Source organism: Penicillium taxi (assembly GCF_028828555.1).
Source record: "Penicillium taxi strain IBT 34144 chromosome Unknown utg000001l_segment0_segment0, whole genome shotgun sequence".
Lineage (NCBI taxonomy): Eukaryota > Fungi > Ascomycota > Eurotiomycetes > Eurotiales > Aspergillaceae > Penicillium > Penicillium taxi.
This window is the reverse complement of record NW_026643203.1, coordinates 4,661,683-4,683,189: the sequence shown is the minus strand read 5'-3', so window position 1 is coordinate 4,683,189 and position 21,507 is coordinate 4,661,683. Positions and strand designations below refer to the sequence as shown.

General features: G+C 45.7%; 8 protein-coding genes across 8 annotated transcripts; 4 read left to right on the top strand and 4 right to left on the bottom strand.

Annotated features, from left to right (window-relative positions):
* Nucleotides 1–425: 425 nt before the first annotated feature.
* Nucleotides 426–2,071, top strand: N7495_001673 (putative trimethyllysine dioxygenase TmlH; the record flags this gene model as incomplete). The annotated part of the gene is made up of 7 exons (XM_057204343.1): nt 426–602; nt 658–899; nt 951–1,053; nt 1,114–1,213; nt 1,275–1,763; nt 1,831–1,902; nt 1,956–2,071. The coding sequence occupies 7 exons, from the start codon at nt 426–428 to the stop codon at nt 2,069–2,071; spliced, it is 1,299 nt and encodes a 432-aa protein (XP_057068416.1).
* A 313-nt stretch (nt 2,072–2,384) lies between these two features.
* Nucleotides 2,385–3,946, top strand: N7495_001672 (proteasome regulatory particle base subunit RPT5; the record flags this gene model as incomplete). The annotated part of the gene is made up of 3 exons (XM_057204342.1): nt 2,385–2,698; nt 2,816–3,231; nt 3,288–3,946. The coding sequence occupies 3 exons, from the start codon at nt 2,385–2,387 to the stop codon at nt 3,944–3,946; spliced, it is 1,389 nt and encodes a 462-aa protein (XP_057068415.1).
* A 354-nt stretch (nt 3,947–4,300) lies between these two features.
* On the bottom strand, nt 4,301–6,235 carry N7495_001671 (glutamine--tRNA ligase; the record flags this gene model as incomplete). The annotated part of the gene is made up of 1 exon (XM_057204341.1): nt 4,301–6,235. One exon carries the CDS (start codon nt 6,233–6,235, stop codon nt 4,301–4,303), a length of 1,935 nt encoding a protein of 644 aa, XP_057068414.1.
* A 1,054-nt stretch (nt 6,236–7,289) lies between these two features.
* Nucleotides 7,290–9,673, bottom strand: N7495_001670 (uncharacterized protein; the record flags this gene model as incomplete). The annotated part of the gene is made up of 2 exons (XM_057204340.1): nt 7,290–9,222; nt 9,288–9,673. 2 exons carry the CDS (start codon nt 9,671–9,673, stop codon nt 7,290–7,292), a joined length of 2,319 nt encoding a protein of 772 aa, XP_057068413.1.
* Nucleotides 9,674–12,058: 2,385 nt separating this feature from the next.
* Nucleotides 12,059–14,191, bottom strand: N7495_001669 (uncharacterized protein; the record flags this gene model as incomplete). The annotated part of the gene is made up of 1 exon (XM_057204339.1): nt 12,059–14,191. The coding sequence occupies one exon, from the start codon at nt 14,189–14,191 to the stop codon at nt 12,059–12,061; it is 2,133 nt and encodes a 710-aa protein (XP_057068412.1).
* A 1,368-nt stretch (nt 14,192–15,559) lies between these two features.
* N7495_001668 (pirin family protein) lies at nt 15,560–16,477 on the bottom strand (the record flags this gene model as incomplete). Its single annotated transcript, XM_057204338.1, has 2 exons — nt 15,560–16,074; nt 16,129–16,477. The coding sequence occupies 2 exons, from the start codon at nt 16,475–16,477 to the stop codon at nt 15,560–15,562; spliced, it is 864 nt and encodes a 287-aa protein (XP_057068411.1).
* A 1,117-nt stretch (nt 16,478–17,594) lies between these two features.
* N7495_001667 (DUF3431 domain-containing protein) lies at nt 17,595–18,598 on the top strand (the record flags this gene model as incomplete). The annotated part of the gene is made up of 3 exons (XM_057204337.1): nt 17,595–17,724; nt 17,749–17,975; nt 18,047–18,598. The coding sequence occupies 3 exons, from the start codon at nt 17,595–17,597 to the stop codon at nt 18,596–18,598; spliced, it is 909 nt and encodes a 302-aa protein (XP_057068410.1).
* An 848-nt stretch (nt 18,599–19,446) lies between these two features.
* On the top strand, nt 19,447–21,200 carry N7495_001666 (MFS sugar transporter-like protein; the record flags this gene model as incomplete). The annotated part of the gene is made up of 6 exons (XM_057204336.1): nt 19,447–19,479; nt 19,536–19,561; nt 19,621–19,976; nt 20,042–20,416; nt 20,470–20,872; nt 20,927–21,200. 6 exons carry the CDS (start codon nt 19,447–19,449, stop codon nt 21,198–21,200), a joined length of 1,467 nt encoding a protein of 488 aa, XP_057068409.1.
* Nucleotides 21,201–21,507: the final 307 nt, after the last annotated feature.

The window sequence follows — 21,507 nt, the reverse complement described above, 5'->3', positions numbered from 1 at the left end:
AATGTATGTCATGATTCATCAGATCTCAATTGATACGGGGCCTGGCATTCAGAAGTCAAATACTAGTAAGTCCAAGAATGTTAGAATTATAGATCGGGACTCAAGCTCGAATTTCGAAATCAATTCATTTATTTCCATCAAATTGAATATTGATCGCAATCTGACCTTATCACTACATTGATTAGTCAAATGGCCTTCCAAGTACCAAATCGTCATTTGAAAAAGGCACATTGAGCTTCTCCTCTCAAACTTGCAGGCAGAATGAACCTGAGATAGCTAAAGATTTCGCTGTCAAACATGACTATCTTGATGAAGCCCAGATGGCATGGCACACAGAATACGTGGTCATACCCTCTGAAGGTACTCACAACGACCTGCCACATTTGTTATTGTGGGTCATTGACTGTACTATTATTTTTGGTATCATGAAAGCTAACTATGGGCTGAAGTGGAAGGCTCTGGCTTCGGTGAGTGCTCGTCAAATACCCTGGAAGACAAGTGAAATTAAGGAGCTGATAAGAGCGGATCGTTTTAGAGATAACTGCCAATGTTCCAAATGTATTCATCCCGACACACTACAAAGAGCCAGTGACACATTCTCAGTTTGTCCCGCTAAATCATTTCATGATGTTTCGTGGGCTGACATTCGGCCTTTAGATCCCAGAAGATGTCAAAGTTGAAGACCTTCGCATATACCACGATAGGAAGGTTGTGATCAACTGTAAGTATTTCACGATATATGACTCAATACCGCTTCTGACCGATATATTAGGGAGTGATGGTCACAAAGCTATCTATCCATTAGGCTGGCTTGTTGCGCATCGGCAGAACAAGATAGCAGAAGCCAAACAAGGCCATGAACCAAAAACATACGAGCTCAAAGATCTTCCATCCATAAAGTAAAGCTGCTAATCTACCTTGATTCTCAACTTATTTCTAATCACTGAAAGCAGGAAAGGTACACTTTACAAGGCCGGAGATCCATATCCTGAGGTCCTGTACGAAGATGTTATGTCAAAAGATTCGTCTGTATCAGAATGGCTTGAGAAAATCGTCCGTTGCCCAAAACTTGATGAGCATCTTTAATCAAGGATTATCTCTAATATATTATAGTATGATATGGGCTTTTGCTTCGTTAAAGATGTCCCAGTCAATCCCAAGGCCACCAAAACTCTCATAGAGAGAATAGCGTTCATCCGACATACCCACTACGGTACGTACCTTCTCTCTATGTCTAAATATCTAACATATATTGCTTTCTAACGGATTTAAAGGCGGATTTTGGGACTTCACAGCGGATTTGAGCTTCAAGGATACTGCGTATACCAACGAGGCCCTCGGTGGCCATACTGACAACACGTACTTCACCGACCCAGCTAGACTCCAACTCTTCCACATTTTGTCTCACACTGACGGTGATGGAGGGCATAACCTACTAGTTGATGCCTTTGAAGCAGCTCGTGTACTGCGTAGTGAGGATCCAAAGCTATTTCAAGCTCTAGTTTCAGAGAGACACCCGTTCCACGCAAGTGGAAACGAAGATGTCTGCATCCAACCATCTGCCCGAGCTCCAGTTTTTAATATCCATCCGGATACGGGTTCTCTCTACCAAGTTCGCTGGAACAACTACGATCGGGCCCCTAAGACTGACTGGGCAGTAGAAGAGCAGAAAGTCTGGTATAAGGCAGCTCGGCGATATAACGAGATTGTTAATCAGCCGTCGAGTCAAATTTGGACACAGCTGAAGCCAGGCAACGCCCTGAGTAAGTTTATGAGCTGCTGACAGCTGTTAGCATTTGCATATCCCGTGCTAACTTTGTGTTCGAATAGTTTTTGATAACTGGAGAATGTTGCATGGTCGATCCGAATTTACTGGGAAGAGAAGGATGTGCGGTGGTTATGGTACGTATCGTGAACAATCCTTAGCTGGTTTCAGTACTGATGATGATTAACAGTAAATAATGATGACTTTATCTCACGGTTGCGACTCCTTAAGTACGGACGAGAGAAGGTATTGAAATACTTAGGCGTCGTTAGTGGTGAAGAGGGAAACCCAAATTCATTTTACTAGATCGAATTAAGTTTTAAGAGAAAGATTTAGAATCAAAAAATAACAATTGAGTATCATTTGAATTAGTAGGCAGTAGATCATTATAAAATGTCAAGACACCTGGATTATGATGGTTGATACAATGGAATCCGATCGGTGTTGATAGGTGAAACCACGTGACCCAACTGACTGATTAGAGCTCAAACCAAACAGCTCGCCAACTTTCCCATCCACCTTCCAACCTCCACCTATCATTTCCTATCGACCTTGCTGATCTACCTATATCCCTCTTTCCTAATCCGGTTGTTTCTTTACTCTCCAATCACCATCCACCATGTCGACTCTTGAGGATCTCGACGACCTTGAGCGCGAAACCCAAGACAAGAAGGAAGAGCAGGGCGATGGCGATGGCAAGAAGCCCGTCGGTGACGGCGATGAAGAAATGAAAGATTCTGACAAGAAGGATGATGGAGAGGAGCTGATTGATGAAGAAATTCTGCACTCAAGCACGGCAGACATCGTCAAGCGGAGGCGAATGCTGGAGAACGAGATGCGGATCATGAAGAGCGAGTTCCAGCGCTTGACACACGAGCAAAGCACAATGCGAGACAAGGTCAAGGATAACCAAGAAAAGATCGAAAACAACAGGTATGATTCACACTCCCCGCTAGGATTGCCGGTGGATCACCGAGAGCTCTGGAGCTGGAGCTTTGGTGCATTTGTCATTAATATTACGGGATGCTGACATGATGTTCTATCTCACAGACAACTACCGTATCTTGTTGGAAACGTTGTCGAGCTATTGGATCTTGACGTAGAGGCCGAGGCAGCTGAGGAAGGGGCCAATATCGACCTGGACGCCACACGTGTGGGCAAATCTGCCGTCATAAAGACCTCCACCCGCCAAACCATCTTCCTTCCCCTCATTGGTCTCGTCGATCATGAGACACTCAAGCCCGGTGACTTGATCGGTGTCAATAAGGATTCATATCTCATTCTGGACACACTACCAGCCGAGTATGACAACCGCGTTAAGGCCATGGAGGTGGACGAGAAACCAACGGAGAAGTACACGGATATTGGTGGTCTGGACAAGCAAATTGAGGAGATTGTAGAGGCCATTGTATGGCCGATGAAGGAGGCCGAGCGCTTCAAGAAGATTGGCATCAAGGCCCCGAAGGGTATGTTCCACTAACGAGCTTGCCTATCTACATGCTGATAATTCTCTTTTCTCCAGGAGCTTTGATGTACGGTCCCCCAGGAACCGGTAAGACACTTCTGGCACGAGCCTGTGCTGCTGAGACGAACGCAACATTCCTCAAGTTGGCCGGACCACAACTGGTGCAAATGTTCATCGGAGACGGAGCCAAGCTGGTGCGTGATTGCTTCGCACTGGCCAAGGAGAAGGCCCCCTCAATCATCTTCATCGACGAGCTAGACGCAGTAGGCACAAAGCGATTCGACTCCGAAAAGTCCGGTGACCGTGAAGTGCAGCGTACCATGCTGGAACTTCTGAACCAGTTGGACGGCTTCGCCTCAGATGACCGTATCAAAGTCCTGGCCGCGACTAACCGTGTCGATGTGCTTGATCCCGCCCTTCTTCGATCCGGTCGTCTGGACCGCAAGATCGAGTTCCCTCTCCCCAATGAGGAGGCTCGTGCCAACATTTTGCAGATCCACTCCCGCAAGATGTCTGTGGAGGATAGTGTTAACTGGGCCGAGCTGGCTCGCAGCACAGACGAGTTCGGTGGTGCCCAACTCAAGGCTGTTTGCGTTGAGGCTGGTATGATCGCGTTGCGTAAGGGTATGACCAAGGTTGGCCATGAGAACTACGTCGATGCTATTTCCGAAGTCCAGGCCAAGAAGAAGGATATCAACATGGGTATTTACGTCTAGTTGTGGCAATTCTCTCGGCTTGATGTTTCCCCCTTTTATCCTTGTTCTTTTTTCCGTGCCCTGTCATGTCATGTATGTACATTGCAGCTTAATTCGCGATGCAATACGGGCGACTACGTCTATCAAATAGCATGATAATAGACTTGGCAAAAACATTTACATCTCATAGTATCTAAATAAACTAATATGCCGATCGTAATAAAACACAAAATCAACAGTTGGAAGAAACATTGATATTAAACTAGAAAGTCGAAGAAAGTGGATATAGTTATGTATTTTCAATCCCCCAAAAAAGTTAAAAGGAGAATATAAATGCAGTGATCATGAATCCATATCAGACACCGTTCCGAACTTCTAGTTCTTACCCTGAGTATCCTTCAGAGTAACGATACGGTTCAGAACAAGCTTGTCATTAGTGGACTCCCGATCAACAGCAAAGTAAGCAACACGCATACCCTGGAAGCGAATAGAGTGCTTGTTTTCCGAAACATCACCACCATTCGCAGCCTCCTTAGGCCAAGGAGCAGACTGACTGATACTCTCAAAGCCGTTCTCAACCATAGCGTCGGGGAAAATCTCCTCGGAATCGGGGTTAATATCAGCCAAGAAGCCCTGGGGGTGAGCAGAGGGGTCATCGGACTTGAAAAGTTGGTTGAAAGCACGGATCTCAGCGCGGATAGGGCTGTTGTGCTTAGGGGAATCGGCAACCCAGTGGATGTAGGTCTTGGGCTTCTTGGGCGCGACACCCTCCTCGGGCTTCTCGTACTTGGCGTGAACGCAGGTAACGGCGCCAGTAACGGGGTCTTTGTCGAAGGTTGTGGCGGTGATTGGGTAGGGAACTTTGAGGAGGCCAACTGTCTTGCCAGGTGCGAGGCGGAAGTAGTCTGCGGCGTCGACCTCGCGGAAGTCAGATCGCTCAATGTACACGGTCTTAGTGAAGGGGAGATTGTGGGTGCCGAAAATGGGGTCCTTGGAGAAGGGCACTTCGAGCAATTCCTCGTGGTCATCGGGCAGGTCATCGATGACCACCTTCAGAGGCTCGGTGACAACCATCAAACGGGGAACACTGGTTTCCAAGTACTGACGAACGGCTTGCTCGAAACGGTTGACCTGCACATTTGTAACGGCCTTGGTGACACCGAGTTCGTTGACGAAGGAGAGGATAGCGCCTGGGGGTACACCACGGCGGCGCAACGCGATGAGAGTGTACAGACGCGGGTCGTCCCAGTCACGCACATGGCCCTCTTTAACCAGCTGGATAATCTTTCGTTTGGAGAGGACGGTACCAGTGATGTTGAGACGACCGTACTCGCGCTGCATGGGGCGGTAAACGTCTAGCTTCTCGTTGAGCCAGTCGTAAGAGACACGAGAGAGTTCGAACTCGGTCGTGCACAGCGAGTGCGTAATACCCTCGATACTATCACACAAGCAGTGCGCAAAGTCGTATGTAGGGTAGATCTTCCACTTGCCACCAGTGCGGTGGTGTTCCTTGTCCTGGGTATCCATAATGCGCCACGCGAACAAATCCCACATTTGGGGATTAGGGTCCTCGAGGTCCTGCTTCATTCGCAAAGCCGCTTCACCAGCCTTGTACTTTCCATCGCGCATAGCGCGGAACTCAGCCAGGGACTCTTCAATTGGTCGTGTTCTGTGGCTGCAGGCGAAACGCTCTCCGCCACGCTGGCCGCCCTCGCCTTCACCACGCTGGGCCTTGACCTCGGCCTTGGTGCAGTGGCACAAGTATGCACCGTCACGCTTGATCAGATCCTCCGCATACTCGTAGAGCTTGTCAAAGTTATCGCTGGCGCAGGTTTCCTGCACGGGAGTGAAGCCTAGCCAGCTCACGATGTCTCTAATAGCATTATAGTACCGCTCCTCTTCACCCTCTGGGTTTGTGTCATCGAAACGAAGAATACACTCGCCGCCGTGGTGTCTGGCAAAGCCAAAGTTGACGGCAATGGCTTTGCTGTGACCGATGTGCAGGAAGCCATTGGGCTCAGGCGGGAAACGGGTGCGGATCTTGGTGATGGTGTCCGAAAGTGGTCGTTCCTGGTAGACATCAGAGAGGAAGCCAACCTTGAACATGGCATCGGGGTCGTTGGGAGCGACAGGCTCTCTGGCTGCTTTGGTCGGCTTCGGTTGGTTCTCCTTTGGTTGTTTGGGCATATCTTTCTTTGCGGCCTTCTTCTCCAGCTTCTTCTTCTCTCGCTTGGACAGAGTGCCGGGCTCCTTAGGCAGCTCGGGCTCCTTTGGCCGCTCAGGCAGCTCAGTAGGCTTTGCCGGATCCATGATTGAATGTTAATGACGAGCAATGGTGGGGTTATAGATTATTTTTCGAGAAGGACTGCGATGCTTATCAGTCCCCATTCGCTTATCGGGCCGAATGAAACCCCGGATGAGTCATGCAGTAGATAAGCAGTCAAAACAAACTGTAACGAGATGTCTATAAATATCTACTTCTTATAAAGGAAGACTAAAAGACGTCTGGATAGTACGCATGCGGCATCATAGAGCCTTAGAAGTAGATACAGGATAACTTATACATAGTAGATCATGCATGGCAATAATTCACCGCCCTCAAGAGCTGTGATAGACAGATTATTCTGCCTTATCTCTCTTCTTTTAACGCTACATGACCATTTGTGAATGAAAACAGGCTTTGATAGTAGAAAAGGGCGTTGGTGTCCACAAATAAACTAGCTACAGACAAGAGCCCTCCAGGGCTACCTAGAGAGCGAATCAGAGTCAGTGCTTTTGAAAGTGCATATAGGAATAGTCCTGGCTAGGTGTACACGAGTGTTTGGGAAGTTGGAAGTATGTATTCAGGCCGATTACCTACATATTTAGGTAATACAGATCCAGGTCGCAAAAAAGTTGATCGAGCGCAACAAACGATATCTAACGGAATTATATGACAGAAATATAGATATATAGAAAGAGATAATGGACAAAATAGTGAAAAGTAGGATTAAATAAGATCAAGAAGCTGAAAACCACCCCCTAACATTAGATAACCAAAGAAAGCGCCAGATAAAATATGTTTAAACGTAGAATATGTACTGTGAAGATATAACAAGGAACAAATCATATAGCGAAGTGTGGGGTATATGGCGTAGTAAAGAGACAAGACGAGGAAGATGGATAGATGAGGATGGAGAGACGGAGGGAGTGAGAGGGAGAGAGTATGTGAGTGTGTGTGAGAGAGAGGGAGAGAGAGAGAGAGAGAGAGAGAGAGAGAGAGAGAGAGAGAGAGAGAGATAGAGAAAGAGGGAAAGAAAGTAGAGGAAAAAGAGACGAATGAAGGAAAGAAGAAAATGGAGAGGGTGTAAGGAGAATGGAGATGTTAAAAGAGCTTGCTGATATCGATGAGATCCGAGTGTCCTGGGCGATCTCGTTCCATATGAAACCACCAGTCCCGGCCCATTTTATGGTTCCAGGATCCAGTGCAAGTATCTTTATCCCAAGGAAGTGCATTGATCGATGCCATACTGCTTATAGGTGTAATAGGAGTTGAAGGTGTTGTGGGTGCAATAGAAGACCGACTGCCCAGACTGCCCCAAGCAAACCGGGATGTGGTTGACGACGGCGGCGTAGGAGTCCAGACCGGCGTTCCCGGCGAGACTAGGTCATCAAGGCCTGAGGATGGGAAAGTCGAACTTCGATTATCGGAACAATGGACTCCCACTCCAGCGGCATATGATAGTGACTGGTTGGACACGAGAAGCTGCTTCCATCCAATCAAGCCGCCGTCTGGTTCTTGGCCGGGGATGTCGGGGCGAAGGAGAAATTGAGGTATAGACGCGCCGGTGAGAGGGTCAACGAGACCTATGCGACCCATGTAGGCAGGCATGTGGAACTCGTATACTGTTTTTGGACCTTCTGTCGCTGGAGGATTCCTTCTATATCTCTCGACAGCAGCCCAGATGCCATAGTCGTCCATCTCCTGATCTGGATCATCCTCGAATGCTGCAGGCGCGCTGTCTGGCACATAATCATCAGAGTAGTCTTGAATAAGCACACGCAGCCCTGATTCTGTGTCTTTAACGGCCATATCGATGAAGGTCTGCGCGCGGATACGGGCAGAGGTCAAGTTATTTCCGGCTGGTAGAGCGAGAGGCCGAGTATTCACGGAGCCATGCGAGCTGCGAGGAAGACTATATCGATCTGGCCGGAGAAGTGCTCGGCCTTTGGTGATCGGTTTGCAGACAGCCTGAAGTGCACCAGGAGGTTCCACGTCATTGGGTGCACGAAGAGTTTCGAGTTTCGGGAAGCCGGCTGACAGAATGCTTTGAGCGAGATGTGAGTTGGGGGAGTTCGTTTGTTTGGGAGGCTGTTGGAATGGGTGAAGGTCCAGCTGCGTAAGAGCGGTCGGATCTGGACAGGCTACGTCCCAATGAAGATACTTGAGACTAGATGACGCCAGGATAGGTTGGAATACCATGTCCTCGCTGGGCATCACCGGACATTTGCCAGCCTGGACGAACTTGAGACGCTCTAGTTGTCGAAGCGATGAGAGAATCTTTGAGACGACCAAAATGGACTCAATATTTTGCTCCACCAGAACTAGTGACTTGAGAGAACGGGAGTCGGGACGCGCGGCATATTGCATGAGACCAGTGTCGCTAACTCCAGGAAGATTCTCCAATCTTAATGATTCCAACGGTGGCAGACACAGCAATGTACTGTCAGCAAATGCGTCCTCGTTGAAGGAGGAGATGCAAAGATTCTTCAATGATGGCAAGAGATCGAACATGCGGAGAAAAAGACTTGGTTCCAATGCACCGTTGCCGTTCAAGCTGTAAAGCATCAAGGTCTCTAAGTTCGACCATTCGACATGGTAATTGAGAAATTCATACATCTGGGATGGTCCTAAACTTCCGGCGAAAGAGGAGCCACGAGGGGACATTTCGGTCACTTCTGCAGCTTCTCCCAGCACCCAGGTGTGCTCCTTTAATTGCTTGCGAGTTGACAAGGCATGAGTAAGACGGTCGAATTGATGACAATAGGGAATGGTCAAGCCGATTAACCGTTCCAGGTTCGGGCAAACCATCACGACTGATGCAATCAAGTCGCGGTAATCCTGCCATTGGGAGCTATGTTTCGTTGTGGTGAAGAGCATGTCCATCTGAGGAACCCGGAGTTCCTTAACAAGATTGGCTAGCAGTTTTCGTTCTCGTAGGGTGCGCCGCAGTAACTTTAAGCGGCTACCCTTTTTGAGGCGGTGTTTTTTCAATTGGGCGGGGGAATCATTTCCGACGATATGAATGTGGTTATATCTGTAGAATAGTTGCATTAGAAACGACAACATTTTGAGATTGCACTTTCTTAGGCTTTCACCCACAGTTTTCCTCGAACAGCTTTTTCCCAAGACCGACTGGTCAAGGACAAGGCGTGGAGATCACGCTGGAAGCATGTTGTGCAACCCGTCTGGTGCGGGCCTTTATGTAAATTTTCTAGCTTATCGAGGATCAAATTGTACAATGGTTGTGTCATTCGACGCTCGACATTCTTTGGTATAGAGCCGACAGAGTCGAACTGACGGCAAGAAGAGACCGGAGATGGAGAAGAATAGAAAGTTGGTGCAGTAGATGTAGTGTAGTTGGACTTGTAGGATGAGATGGAAGATGTCCGAGAGGACACAGGTTGTACTGCCACAGTCCAATCTTTTTCATGAGGGGCATCAAACGGCACAGCCGTATTATCTGACCTAATGGCGACAACACTCATTGTGAGTAGGGTCGGTTGACATCGAAGGCGCAGAGACGTGAAAGAACGAAATGTAATCTTAAGGTGTAAGGAATGTAGGGATATTGTACGGGAGCGAATGTCGTAATACTCAAAGGATTGATTTCAGTTTGAAACTGCTTGAGAGAGTTGGATAAGGAAGGAAAAAAGAAAAATCGAAAGAAAATATGGCAGGAACACCAAAGAGACCGAACCACAAAACCTCAGAAAAAATGCCGTACTCTTGCTTCCCGCAGGGGTAGATCGTCCCCCACAAAAGGTAAAGGTTCCCTCGTGCCATTGAAGTTGACAGGGGGAAAGAAGGCGGTTCAGGGGGTTGAAAAACAGCTAGTGCCGAGCTTCCGCCCTATCTTTTTTACTCTTTCCCTTCCTTCTATCCTCGCCTTCCATGTCCGGAGTATACATACAGAATATACGACGTGGATGTGGATTATCTTTGTACTCCCCGCATGTCCTCCCTTGCACATTTGAACGGCCCTGCAGTTAATTTCTCTACGTATGCAGTACCTCGAACGGTTCGTGGGCCGCAGCCCTAGTCTATACTAGGTATAGTACGATGGTTCTGTGGGTCTTACGCCCCTTTTATTTTCTATTATTGGACACTAACGTAAGCATAAGCGACTCGGCAAGTTATCGAGGTTCAAACTTATATTGATTCATGAAGAACTTCCAATGCACCGTATTGTTTCATATAGAGTCATGATTCCCCAATTCATATCACTCCTGATATCCAAACATCTCAAGTTCCAAGTTCAAACTTGGAAGTGCCCAGTTTCTCGTCTCATTTACCTGCTGACAGTGAAGGAAGGATCCGGATCCGTACTATTGATCCCCAAGAATGCACGACGCACGTCCCAGAACTTGCCACCAGGTCTCAAAAACATGAACTCCGCTATATGTGAGATCTCCATACACGAGCCAATGATGAATGCTCGTCTCTAGCCACCTCCATAATTAATATGGGTCTTCATCTGTAGTGGAAACTCTCGAAAGTCAGGAACCACGGATCAACTTAGATCTTTCACTCTGGGAAGCGTGGCAGTCAAGCCAAGTGCACAGAGCATATTTGAAACTTGATCTCGGTGGAGACAAAGGTACAGCCCACTTGCGTGATGCATATCCAATTGCACCATCAAATCTTGTTCGTATTATGCCATTTCTCCAGATTGGATTTAAACCGCCTCTTATACGGAGAAGGTACTGCGATGGATATATACGGGGCCTTGGTTACGGAGTGAACTTCCACTTGGAAATCAAGAGTTGGACCAAGCCATATTCCCATTCCCCTTCCTTTCTGATGAGCAGGAGTAAATAGGCATTTCGGAGTTTATCGGATGCTATCCATGGACATCAACAAGGCATCTGCGGGATTTACCTGTTTTTTGATTGAGCCAAGATAATGCCATGTGCTAGTGGGTCGGTATCCATGCAAGACATCTAGTTTGAATTTGAGATCTGGCGTTTCACTCTTATCTGGATCAGCCACCGCAATACGTATGCACTATGTAATCGGAACTATAACCTTATTAACAATGAGGCGTTTCTAGAATGTTAACGGGTGCATCAGATAGAAGTTCCTAGGTTGGAGAGCCTATCCAACTTCAGGGCTTTCTTGGGGCTTCTTTCAAGGTTTACTTTCAAACACACGAGTGGAACGAGATTGCTTTGGGATTGAATTTAGATTCAAATACATTGAAGACAAAGAAGATAACAGGATCATTTACAACTAGAAAACCAATAACTGTAACTCGAATAATAGAACCAAACACGCCTGGAACCTTGAATAACACCGACACGTCACGTAAGCGCTAAGAAATGAAACTACCCAACTAACCAGCCTAACCGTGCAGCTATTTTTTAACTAGCTATCTATCTTAACTCAAATTAAGTTTGTAAAACTAGGAATAAATACCGTAGTCACCAGTGCAGGATATTGAGGTAAAAAAAAATCAACAAGGCTGCTACCCGGGCACTCTTACAAATGAGTATCATTCATAGAACCTTAATACTCTTGAGCATTGTTCCTTTTTTGATACAGTTAGTACATGGTTTGAATTATTGAGAACAACCTTAGAACTTATATCAAGTGAGCATAACTTTGAAATACGTACTTGTGATACATGTTGCTGCCTCCGCCTGGGTAGCTAGATACCCGCGGATCTATATACTTGCCTAGGTAGATAGGTAGCCTTCCGTCTTGAATGAATGGTTGATTAGGTATCTGGACACATATCCAGTGTGCATTGAACGCAGCCTAAATATATGTCAGTAACCTTGAGAAATGTAACTGCACTTGACAAGTTTTATATGAAAACTCACTCTCAGCTCTGTTCAAAGCTGAGCTCATCCCTCACTGAGACTCTAGACTTAGTTTCTTCGCTGGCGCTTCAACAATGGACCAGATTCATCATTGCTAGAGCGGCGTTTTCTGAGGGTTTCACCATCGTCTGTGCGACACCTTTTGGGTGGTGGACCATCTCCCATCCATTTTACAGTGATAACGTGTCTTGCCTGTCGAGTGCCGTATCTGCCTTCATAGTCATAATAGATACACCGTTCATCAATACCTGAAAGAATGAAGTCGATCCGGCCTTGATGTCTTCGAGTCCCTACAAGTCTATTTGGACGTGCTGGACCGATATGGGTAGCTTTTTCATGTGGAGCCGGTGGACTCATATGTATAGAGCCTCTCTCAAAATCGCTATCTGAATCTGAATATCGGATGACAGAATCATTGTCATCATTAATTTCAATCTCAGGTCGGTCAGAGTCGGAGTCTTCACTTGAAGAGCCAACGCTTGAAGATGGCTCGATAGGATCATCGTCATCAATGATTTCAACTTCAAGTCGGTCAAAGCCGGAGTCTTCACTTGAAGAGTCAATACTTGAAGATGGCTCAATAGAATCGTCGTCATCAATTATTTCAATTTCAGGTCGGTCAGAGTCGGAGTCATCATCACGGATTTCAGGCTTATCTTCAAGTTCGTCAAAGTCGGAATCATTTTCATCAATCATTTCAGTCTCAGGTCGGTCGGAGTCTGAATCATTATCACCACAGATCTCAAGTAAAATCTCAGGCTCTTCAGAATCAGACTCGTCACTTGAAGATTGCTCGATAGGATCATTGTCATCAATAATCTCAACCTCGGATCGGTCGGAGTCGGAATCATTATCACCACGAATTTCGAGTGACACTTCAGGCTCGTCAAATTCAGAGTCACCACTTGAAGATGACTTGCCATTGATAGAACCCCTAGTTTGCCCCGTAGACCTTGGACCGATATAGGTAGCGTTGTTAGGTGGGCCAGAGCCTCTCTCGGAACCTCTACCTGAATTTTCAACCTCAGGTTGGTCACGGGTTTCAAGTATGTTATACAAGTCCTCTTCTTCTGAGTCTTCATCATCGTTCTCTCTTTGATTCCCGAATGGGTTATATCCACCTGTTTGCAATTTCTCTGGCCCAGATTCACTCTGAACCTCAGGTTGGTCGCGGATCTCAAGCATGTTATACAATTCATTCGAACTGATGTCTTCTGATTCTTCATCCTCGTTCTCTCCTTGATCCTTGAAGGGGTTATGCCCACCGTCTTGTAATTTGTTTGGTCCAGGACGGACTTCAACCTCAGGTTGGTCAGAGTCTGAATCATTCGAGGATATAACAGCAGTGTCATTACTCTCACGGATTTCAACGTCAGGTGGCCTAGCTGAGTATAGAGGTGGGGGATCAACATGTGAGGATCTGATGGAATAATCATTACTACCACGGCGGATTTCAAGCATATTATATAGTTCATTCGAAGTGATGTCTTCTGAATCGTCATTCGCATCCCCGTAGGCGTAAAATCCATCCTTGGTTCCTTTCTTATCTGTGGCGATTTGTGATCTGCCTGCCATGCTTACCTTCGAAATCGCCTCCGTTACTGCAGGCGAAATAGAGCTACCAATACTTTGCGCTTGAACTGTACCAGAGCTCTCAGACATTTGCTGAATTATTTCAGGGCTCTTAGAGCTTCGTCCATCCCCAGGGTGGTGATCTTTGTCACTGCTTTGATATGTCGATGATTTAGAATGATTTGGATTAGAGCTCCCTGAGCTTTGCTGGGGCGATCTCCATCTCGTAAAAGTTTCTGTTCTTCGCTCTTGTGACTCTGTCGGTGGAGCATCGGGCATGGATATGTCCAAATCTTGTGTTTGTGACGCTCTGGACTTACGCCCTTTGCCGGCACTTTTTTGACCCTCGCGCCAACCCCTAGAAAACCCACTTTGGAAGCCATGGATAAAGCTCTTTGTGTCCTCCTCTTCATCCGCACTTTCAGCTTCAACTTCATTTTCATTCTCCACTTGCCCATCGTCCCTTTCCCTATCATCCTCACCCTCCTCTTCTTCTTCCTCCTCCTCCTCCTCCTCTTGTCCCTCTTCTTCTTCTTCCCCAATCTCCTCTTCATCCTTAACCTCCGCCGTAACATCTTCTTTGAGCTCTTGGGCTTTGCGCTTAAGCATATTTAAGGCAGTTTGCATAGCCCCCAACCACAATGAGATGTCAATTCAAAAAATGAAAAAAGCTTTAGAGTAAAACAATCTAGTAGAAGGAACAGACATACCTACTTAAAAGTTCAGCAATGAGGTGCTTAACAAAGAAGGATTCTACCAATGTAGAAGATAGCTGATGCTAGAACCTTCGCTGGACATAAAAGAAGTACATTTCGTCAAAGAGAAGAAACCCCGGAAGTCTGAGCAAATTAGGACATTGAAAGGCCTAAGGTTCTTTCAGTCATTGTGATTATGATAGTGAGTCTTCTTTTTCCCCCTAGAAGTTCCGAGATTTCATCCGGCCCACCAAGACATTTGAGGTTGATTCTTACAGAAATTCTCTCTCTTGTTCTTTGATGTATTAAGTTATGTGTTTATCGTCTCTTTGGCCCCGATTTGTCTTTGGAATGCTATTTGAGTGTCGATTACATAGAATGAAAGTTCCTATCCTTGCAGACACAAAGGAATGGCCAGTTTATTAGAATTCGGACAGGTGGTGGCCAGAAGCCTTTCATTCATCAAAGAACATTTTGCTCGGTCTATCAATGGAATAATTAAGAAAAAGCCCTGCTCAGGGAAAATTATGGAAAAATAGAAGTCTTGGTGCCTTGTAAGACGAGGTACATTTCCAAGGTTCTTGCTCGACAATCAAAGAAACCTTGCAATTTTACTACATACCTGGGTACCCATGGATGCCGAAGTGCTTAATTTGTAGTTGTTCATCCACCTACCCAATGAACTGGGAAACAGGAACACCATAGTGTGTCTGCCTGCGAACCAGACACTCCACAAACAGACGCAGGATCGGAGGAGTAGTGGAGATGAAGGAGACCAACTCATAGGAGAGAAGCTGTCTAATGGTCTCATCTCTAGAATGTATCACTTATATACACATACTGCTTACTCGGGTCACACCGCTAACTAGTTAGTCTACCTCTAAATATGACTATTTTAGACACCGATGATTACGTAGGTCCACGGGTATAGAGTAACAGCAACGAGACTTGAGCGCGACCTCGGGACTAAGATGTATGCCACCTCTATAATTTTCGCACCTACTTGAGTCAATCCCCAACAGATTTACAAATAGCATACGAACGCTAGTATTGTTTAAATGGATGCGAGATCCGCCACAGAGCCTGTATCATAATATTCTATTGATTCAATGCCATTTCGCTCAATCTCTATAACTAATAAAGCCATTTATAGCTCAGATATAACAAATTTTATTAACAAATATTATGAGAAAAATTCCAAGAATTGAATATTGGCCAAAACAAAAACATTTTGCAGACATTACGGGCGTACATGGCGAACAAATTTTCCAATGGTGTAAGTCTAGTTACTGTCAAGAACAATAACCTCTGCTTCAACTTCCCCAATACTCTCAACAGAAAGACTGTCTCCAGCATTCACCATGGAGACGAAGGCACCATCTCCTTCTTCCAAGATAGTATCATCACTACCATTAAGCCTGACTTTGGACTTGCCCTTCTTGGTCATGGGCAAGTGGATATAGACATTGCGCTTCTTCTTAGACTCGACAATGTCACCTGCACCCACATTCCACTTGAACGTGGTGGCGGGCTCGATAATTCCAGCACCCATGATGAAGTCAGCATGAATTGGAATAGTTTCAGGAATTTTAGGAACAGCAGCCTCTTCCTCCGCTGGAGTGGCCTCAGGACCAGCAGCAAGTGGTGATAAGATAGGCACAAATGCCTTTCTCTTTGCTTCCTCGCTGAAAGTCATTGTGTGATACGCTGGCTTGAGGCCGTGCTTCCAGGGAAGAGCCCAGATTTGAAGAAAGTGGACTTCCTTATTTGACTCGTTCTGTTCGGAGTGCGAGATTCCTGGTCCTTTGTTAGCATAACTTCCGGCTGATCGAGATTATAAAGAAAACTTACCAGTTCCACCAGTAGTAAATTGGACATCTCCACGCTTCATGCGGTAGAATTGCTTGCCCTGCGCTCCCTCGGTACCCTTTTTGATCGTACTATCACGGTGAGTGAGCTCGCCATTGAGGATATAGCTGAAAATCTCCGCATCCTTGTGGGGGTGTGTCGCGAATCCATTCCTGGCGGAGACTCGGTCTTCATTCAAAACACGTAGGCTACCATGATTCATAAACTTGTGGTTGTAGTAGCCAGCAAAACTAAACGTGTGGAAGGTCTTAAGCCAACCGCCATGTTCTGCGTATCCGCGCTCGTTGGAATGGCGGAGAACAATCTTGGCGTGAGCAAGTGGCTTCGACATGGTTTTTTTTTTAAAGACTTTTCTGAGGTGTAAAGCTGTAGAAGAAGAATCAAGATTGTGTCTGAAAAATGGAAGTTTCCATCAACAAGGGCGAACAATCAGCTATATAAATGGGTTGGCCAGTTGAAGTCTCGTCATAGATTATGAAGGTCTTAGGGATCATCAATAAGCCCTGGATTAATACGCTAGTACTATTAAGGTATACTGGACCCACAATTATGTTGCTCAGGTCCACTGCAATTGGTTGCCAAGGGAATTCCTGATTATCTCTATATCACAAATCAACAGTCACGACCTCGGGAACCTTCGACGGCTAAATTAATGTGCAGAATGTGCTAGACTAAGCACGAATAGGCACGTTATTACAAGACTTGCTCATTTGTAATGACTTGATGCCATCATATGGACTACACATTACAATTTGAAATATTTGAAATATGGTTCGTCCCAAATCCCGATCTAGTTTAGCGTGATTTTAGGTAAAAGCTCCAATGTTCGAATCCGACGAGATTTAAAGACCCTTGGGATAATGTATCACTAAGATACTCGACTTAGTACTGTCATCACTGCTGTCTACTTCCATAGTTATATCTGTAACCTTGGACCTAATTTTAGAGCTAATGTCGAAGTTTATCGCTCGTTTCTACATTTGCTTCTGCCTAGGCTGCCAAGGTCAAGTCAACCTATCGCCGAATACTTAATTGCCGACTTGCACCCCTAATTTTAGCACTTTTCCACTTGGGCATGTTGACCTGTCTCTTTGAGTTAGGACTGGTCACTTAATGGCTCAATTTGATTTGTTCAAGTGTAGCCTTATAAACGACGCGTGTCGTACTTTGTACTGTTCTAAAGTACACGCTGACCTACAGAGTGGAGTCCGAATGATTGACCTCCACTTAATCAGTCGCTTTCTAAGGTGCACCTTGGCAAGTCTTGTATGGGTTGAGATTTCCGATTTCCGACTTCCGGCCCCCCCCCCTTAAAATATTCTAAAATTTATTCTTGATAAAAGCCCGTCGCATATTCAGACAAAAATATAATTGTCATAGACCACCCGGATTTTGAAAGTCACTCTTGTATATTTTCGTGAATGCAGGTGATGGATAGTTGTTGAACAATGCTTCACCCACGGCTGTCCTTTTGGCTTGCTCCTAAGAGACTTCTCGCTGTGATCCTTGCACTGACTGTGATTGGCGTGCTTGAGGCTTCTTTCCTATTGCTTCAAGATAATTTCAGAGGATTTAAAGGTACATAGAGCTTTTCATCTGCAGGGACCACCCGTGGATCTGAGCACTTTTTGACAATCGTCAATGCAGATAACTGGTTATATCCAAAACGCCGCGAAACAGTTCGACAACTTGCAAAGCTTACGAACTCGTATATTTCACATCCTGTCAATTCCAGCGTTGGCCTTGTGCTTTCATCAATAAAAAAAGATGACTTGACCTGGCTTAATGATTATTGTAATGAGATGTCAGTCATCCACCGCTCATCTACGGTCATCACTTTTCTGTTCTCTGGCTAAAATGACCCAGGGGACACATACCTTTCATTTATACAACAGAAAAGTCCCCCGAGTCAGGACTTCTTCTTCCGTTCACACGTCGCGGCCGAGAAACAGCCGCCTACTTATCCTATGTCGTCGACTTCTACGACCAACTTCCAGAATACTCCATTTTTATTCATGCATACCCAGAACAGTGGCATAACGATATCTTGGGACCATACACTCATAATACGCTGAAACATATCCGTTTTGAGGCCGTGGATGTCCACGGCTATGTCAACCTTCGCTGCGAACTAAACCCCGGGTGTCCAACAAGCATTTTCCCCTTGAGCCCATCTCAGGCCGACATAGATGCACACGACATCCGCGCCTCGTTCTCAGATGCATATCAAGAAATTTTTAGTGTACCAATTGACAAAGTGCCTGTGGAACTAGGAAATGTGTGCTGTGCGCAATTTGCCGTGAGTCGAAAAAGAATTCTAGAACGACCTCGAGAAGATTATATGCGGATGTTAGAATGGGCGGCCACGACAAAAATGACCGATGATTTTGGAGTGGGCTGGGTGATGGAGAAACTTTGGCACATTATATTCGGGATGGATGCAGTCCAGTGAGTCTGATTATTGATTTTAAAGCTTGATTGGAGGATATGCTAATCTTATCTTACAGCTGCCCTCGATATGAGCAATGTCGTTGCGATGTATACGGGTGGTGCGGACCATTGCTTAACGGAGAAGTACTCCAAGCGATAGTGAAGAAACACCCTTGAAGGAGAGATTAGGATGATATAATATCTAGAGACCTCATAACGGAGGACATGAGCAAGGAGGAACTTCGAGCGATGGGAATTTTTCTTTCGAAGGCTCAGGGTTCCTGGTTCGGAATTAAATCACCCGCGGTCGCGTGGCGCTCCACACACTTTTATTAGTTATTCCTGTATACGGTGTATAGATGAGAACAAACCAAACGGACCGGGATTATGATATTAGCCCTGGAATGTATACTTAGTATGAGTTGGCTTTATCGCAATCCTTTTTGTGCCAGCCAATCAAAACTGGAGGATTTTAACTCAAAACTTTAAAGCCGTGCGGAAGATAAAGCTTAATCACTATTATCAATTCGTCTAATCTTTCCCGGGTCGGGCGATCCGACGAAGTCACTTATCTCCATAATCAGATACGCACATTCTTACACCCAATGAGATGACAATGATTCATCACCTTGCCAGTATTGATAACTATTCCCGGCAAAAACCCGGGGGATTATATGCTCCTCTTTTGAAAGTGACTTATCATTTGTTTATACTTAACAGGATTAATGGCACCTGGAGAAATCACTTGTCGAAGGCAAGAGATCGAGCTGACCTTTTTCAATCACCATTATGTTTTTCTCAAAGGTACCAGCAAGGACTGATACACACATCTCGAAGACAATATGTCGCTCTTCAAAGGTACTCATCGGCATGCTTATCTTAGTATGCATGGTTCAATCAGCTGTAAGTCTTTCATACACAGTTCAAGACTGCCCAGGGTCAGACTAACTCGGCGATAGACATACGGCTATGATTCGTCGATGATGTATGGCCTTGAATATCTCCTCTCTACTCCGTATAGAATTAACCTTTGGAACCTCTCAGGAATGGACTGAACATCCTGCCTTCCTATACCGAATATTTCAGCCTTACCACTGTCACCACAGCACTGAACACATCGATTGTCAGTGTTGGAAATTGTGTAGCTGGCTTTTTCAATGGATGGATGTGTGACTATCTTGGTCGCCGACCCACTCTATACATCGCCTCGGTCATTGCCTTGATCGGTATTATCATCCAATCTGCAGCTCAGAACATCGGCATGTTCATCGCAGGTCGTTTCATCATTGGTTTCGGTGTTGGAATATCTATTACAGCAGCACCGACCTACTTGTCTGAGATTGTTCCCGCGAAATACCGTGCTTTTACCCTTGGTCTGTACTATGACTTCTGGTATGTCGGTAAGTAATCAAAATAGCCCACATCTTTCTGTCTGGCTCAGATTATCTGACCGGCTTATATACAGGCGCTTTGATCGCAGCTGGAATTACCTACGGTACAGCCGAATTACAGTCAACCTGGGCATGGAGAATCCCTTCCATCCTGCAGGCCTTGTTCACTATCATCTGCATTATTCTTTTACCTTTCGTTCCCGAGTCTCCACGTTGGCTCATCTTCAATGGACGCGAGCAGGAGGCACAAGAAGCGCTTGCAGCCACTCACTCCGATGGAAATATCTCCGACTCTGAGGTTTTGATCCAGATGGGTGAAATTAAAGCAGCGATCGAGTGGGAGAGAAACGCCGGAGAGAAATTGACTATGATTGACACTGTAAAGACCCCCGCCAACCGCAAGCGTATGATGCTTGCTCTATCCGTTGCAGTCTTCTCAATGATGTCCGGTAAGAAAAGCCCTATCGATGTAAACTATCGAACATGACTGACGAATATAAAGGCAACAACGTTGTATCCTACTACTTGGGTGATATGCTGGACAATGCCGGTATCACTGATACTACCACCCAGCTTGAGATCAACATCATTCTCAACTCCTTCTGCTTGGTGGTCAGCATCATCGGTTCATTCTGCGCTGAGCGTATGGGTCGTCGCATGCTGGCGATCAGCAGCACTGCTGCACTCACCATTTTCATTTTCATCATGGGCGCATTGACAAAGGTTTACGGCAATTCTACCAACACATCCGGCATTTATGGTACAGTGGCTTCTATCTTCCTCTTCCAGGGAAGTTATAGCTTCGGCTGGACTCCTCTGTCTGTCATGTATCCTCCAGAAGTGCTTCACTATTCCATTCGTGCCAGCGGAATGGGTATCTACACCTTCATGGCATCTGGATTCGGGTAAGTTGGCAATCGTCTTCTCTTTCCATGATATTCATCTAACATTTTTCTTAGACTCTTGGCTACATTTGCCTTCCCTATCGGACTTGAGAAGATCGGCTGGAAGATTTACATGATCAACGGTGTTTGGGATGTTATCGAGCTGCTCTTTGTCGCTTTCTTCTGGATTGAAACAAAGGGCAAGACTCTTGAGCAAATCAACGAGCTTATTGATGGTGTGAGGCGCACTCCTGACTCTGCCTACCTTGAGAAGACCGCTGGTGCTTATATTGAAGGCCAGGAAGTAGTTGAGACTGAGACTGAAAATGTTCTACCGAAGAAGGAGTGACAGATTTAGAATTTTGATAGATTTACCCTGAGAGGGATTTATGATAGACTATGAGGATATAATGCTCTTTAATTGGTTGACTGTGATCTTGAGTTCAATTGATAACGATTCGTTCAATTTTGCCGGAATCTCAGCTATGGTGGTAAAGGCTTGACAAGAGTTAGGAAATCGGTGTCACCACTTTTACTCTTTCATAATTTCTGTGACCCTAATGCTAAGATAAACTACGGATAGACTCGATCAAGAAGAGTGGGCGGAAAATATATAGACCTGTATTATTATATAGTATTTTACTCTGCTTAGGCGA